The sequence below is a fragment of the Elephas maximus genome, chromosome 21, assembly GCF_024166365.1.
Source record: "Elephas maximus indicus isolate mEleMax1 chromosome 21, mEleMax1 primary haplotype, whole genome shotgun sequence".
In the NCBI taxonomy this organism is placed as follows: Eukaryota; Metazoa; Chordata; class Mammalia; order Proboscidea; family Elephantidae; genus Elephas; species Elephas maximus.
Window position 1 is genome coordinate 55,431,962 of NC_064839.1, and position 3,425 is coordinate 55,435,386.

At 43.6% G+C, this 3,425-nt stretch overlaps 1 protein-coding gene across 1 annotated transcript; it reads left to right on the forward strand.

Moving 5' to 3' along the window:
• Positions 1–287: 287 nt before the first annotated feature.
• On the forward strand, positions 288–2,351 carry LOC126064579 (protein FAM90A27P-like). The gene is made up of 3 exons (XM_049863787.1): positions 288–367; positions 794–902; positions 1,560–2,351. The coding sequence occupies exons 1-3, from the start codon at positions 288–290 to the stop codon at positions 2,349–2,351; spliced, it is 981 nt and encodes a 326-aa protein (XP_049719744.1).
• The last annotated feature ends 1,074 nt before the right edge of the window (positions 2,352–3,425 follow it).

Genomic DNA, 3,425 nt, shown 5'->3' on the forward strand with positions numbered 1-3,425 from the left:
CATGGGCAGGGCCATAATCCCCTGAAATTCCTTACACATATCGGGCCATGTGCAGATGTTCCCTTCTCAAAACAAGACCTAACTATTAAAATCTGATCTTATACTGAGCTTTGAAATCTGCCTGTTATTTCTGCTGAGTCACCAACCACCCCTTTCTCCACCCACAGAGGAAGTGTAAGAATTGCGGAGCCTTTGGGCACACAGCAAGAAGTAAGAGGTGCCCCATAAAGTGCTGGAGTAAGATTGTAGTGCCCAAAGCCTTGGACTCAAAAAAGATGAAGGAGAACATGGAGGCAAAGAAACCCCAGGAGCCTAAGACTCTTTGGCCCTTTAACAACTTGGAAAGAGAGAAGGAACAAAGACAAAGGTGAGGAACATGGAAAGTCCTTGTGTATTGAAAGAGATGATGTGTTTTCATCTCTATGTTGTGTGTCCTGCCATCAGGGTAACTGGAGAGAAATAGGACAGGGTAACTGGAGAGAAATCGCCAAGGCCTGAATATGCTCCCGGATAATCACTAAGGGGATGGGCCAGGGTAAATCTTGGAGCTTTGAACATGGCAGGGACAATACAACAGAATGTAGCTTACGGTAGAGAATGGACAAAATGTGGGGGTTGAATGGGTTGTAGGATGAATCTGAGATGAGGGACTGGGCAGCCTTGGAAAAGATCACAGTGATTCAATACCTCCCTCATCCCAAAACAATAGGACTGGGACCCCAGAATTCTTATCTTATGTTGGGAGAGTAACCTGGGGTGTGTCCTCTTAACACGTTTTTCTTTTTCCCATCAGGCAAGGAGAGTATGACAGAAAAGCTCTACTCCAGAAATTTCCCAAGAGACCCGAAGGGAAGCAGCAGCAAAATTGGAAGAAATCGACAGAATCTTGTGACTACTTAAGGGTGAGTCAAGCAGGTTCCCTGCTCTATTTCTCTTCTGTGTAAGCGAATTTTTCTTCACTCTCATGCCCCTTCTGTGCCAAGAGGTTTGAAAATTCTGTTCTGGCCAATTAAATTTCAAATTTTTGTATGCATTTTGGATGCCATTTTCCCTTTGTTTTTGTAATATTTCTTGTGTGCCTACCAAAAACATGCTAGTGGGAGCATTTTGTGCATAGGTATAAGTGATTTAGTCAGATGCCTTCCAAGAGGTAGACTCCTACATGGGAAAATATGCATCTTTTCAGTTGCGTTACATATTTCCAAATATCTCTTGAAAACACATTAGCCATCCATCTGCCTTCAAAAGACCTTTAGCCATGTCCACCCCATAGAAGTCTGTAGGAAAGGGCTTGTTCCACGTCATTAAGCAAGATACGATAGTACAAAAGTTGATAGTTTTCAGTGTGATGGGAACAATGTATCTAGCTAATATTGCAGCTTATTTTCCCTGAGCCTAACTGAGGTTGGGTAGCTCTTCATATACAAAGAGACTGCCTGTATTTCTTCCACTGTTAGAGAAAATTCGATGACTTCCATGGCTTTATGTTGGTTGATTTTTCTTTTCCACTTGACTTGGAGGAAATCCTAATATATGTCCTGCGGTGTCCTCTCCCACAGCATCCTTGCAGGCCCATGCCCGTTCACACTACCAAGATGCGATCTGTCCTGGACCCTTCTCTCAGAAACTGGCCACCTGTAAGGAAACCTGACCAGAAATCCATCTGCCCTGAAAGGTCTCCTATCCAAGATCACGATCCAAGCTTCTTCTCATCTCATGGACAAACTAAAGAAGAAGTGGATATCACTGGCTCTTCTCAGCCAGTAACCAAACACTTTGGCCAGGACTCTACCATCATGGCCAAGACAACAGACAACAGATGTGATGCTTGTGCTTATTATGTTTCCCAACCGGCCTCAAAAACCCTTGCCCTGGGCCATGTCCTCAGCCCCCAGGCACAAGTCGAGGGTCCTGATAGGATCTCAAAATGCAGTCCACACTCTTCCAGAGGTAGAAGGGGCCAGGACGCTCCACTCAGCATTCGGGGACCAGGAAAGAGATCTGCCCAGACCCCTGAACAAAACTGCTTGAATCCTGCGAAGAAAGCAAAACTCACAACCCTCCAGATTGTGCAACAGAGCAGAAAGAGACCTGATGTGGGAGCTGGCCAGCCTCTCTCCAATTCAACTGAATTTGGACCCAACGGGCCACCCCAAGGCACTGGGATGACTGATCTCCAGCCGCCACACAGTAGACCTCAACTGAATACTGTTGAAACCAGCCCTGTTCTTTCACCCCCACTTTCTAGCTCTGTTCCACGCCAGCCACTCAGAATTGTCTTCACAAGAATGGAAAATGGACAGTGGAGCTCCAGGTTCAGAACATCTCCCACCTCTCTCCCTCCTGAGTAGCCTAGACCTCTTGTAGGGAGCCCTTAGGTTCTTGAGAATTGTGAGAGACACAGTTCCCGGATTCTAGTGAGGCTTCTGGCCTTCTTTTAAGGGGAGTGACTGGGAGTGAGACCTCTATGGTAGGGACCCTCAGCCTCAAGCCTCACATGAATGGATTGTGACTAAATGAGCACAGAGGGGAAAGATGCAGAGAACAGGGTGTATTTGTTGAATCACATCCTCAGATGTGGTGGGAGTGCAATGGTGGACTCTCAGGTATTGTCAAAAGACAGACATGCCGAGACTACCTATTTTAATTTTGCATATTAAGTTGTATATAATATGGACCTTATGCAACAGGCCTATGGTAGTTGTTGTAATTTAGTTATTTTGATAGGAACTAAGTCAACATGGGAGTAAATATTCAAGTATACTGTCACTGGAAGCTATGTAATTCATTGTATTTGGTGTGAAAGTGAGTAAGTTTTGGAAAGACTTAAAGAACCCATCAGTGGGATCTGTCTGATTTAAGCAGCGCCCTGTACTGAGGCTAAGGTTTTGAGTCTGTGGGAATGTTTAAGTGGAAACCAGCATTGGGAATATTCTATTGATCTTTTTTGTTATTTACATTTACTGGAAAGTTGTATTGTAAATTTTCTTCAATGTTAATAAAACGTTCACTATTATGACATTTTGTGTGGGTATTTTTATTTGCACATAATCTAAACCCCAAAGGTCCATATAGATATGCATTAGTTTGATTATCTGAATAGTAAGAAGAACTTTAATGCACACAGTTTATTCTTGGACCTAGAATTTGCTAGAAATATGCATTTTCAGGTGCATCCCAGCCCTACTGCATCAAAATAGCAATATTCTCAATTGATTCATGTGCAGTGAAGTTGTTAAGCATTTCATTTAACCTGGATCCAGAATCAATGCCCATGGAAACAACAGCCAAGAACTGAGACGACACATTGTATTGGAGAAATATGCTGCAAATGACCTCTTGAAAGTGTTAAAAAAGAAAAATGTCCCTTTGAGGACTAAGGTGCACCTGACCCAAGCCATGGTCCTTCAATCATCTCACATGCA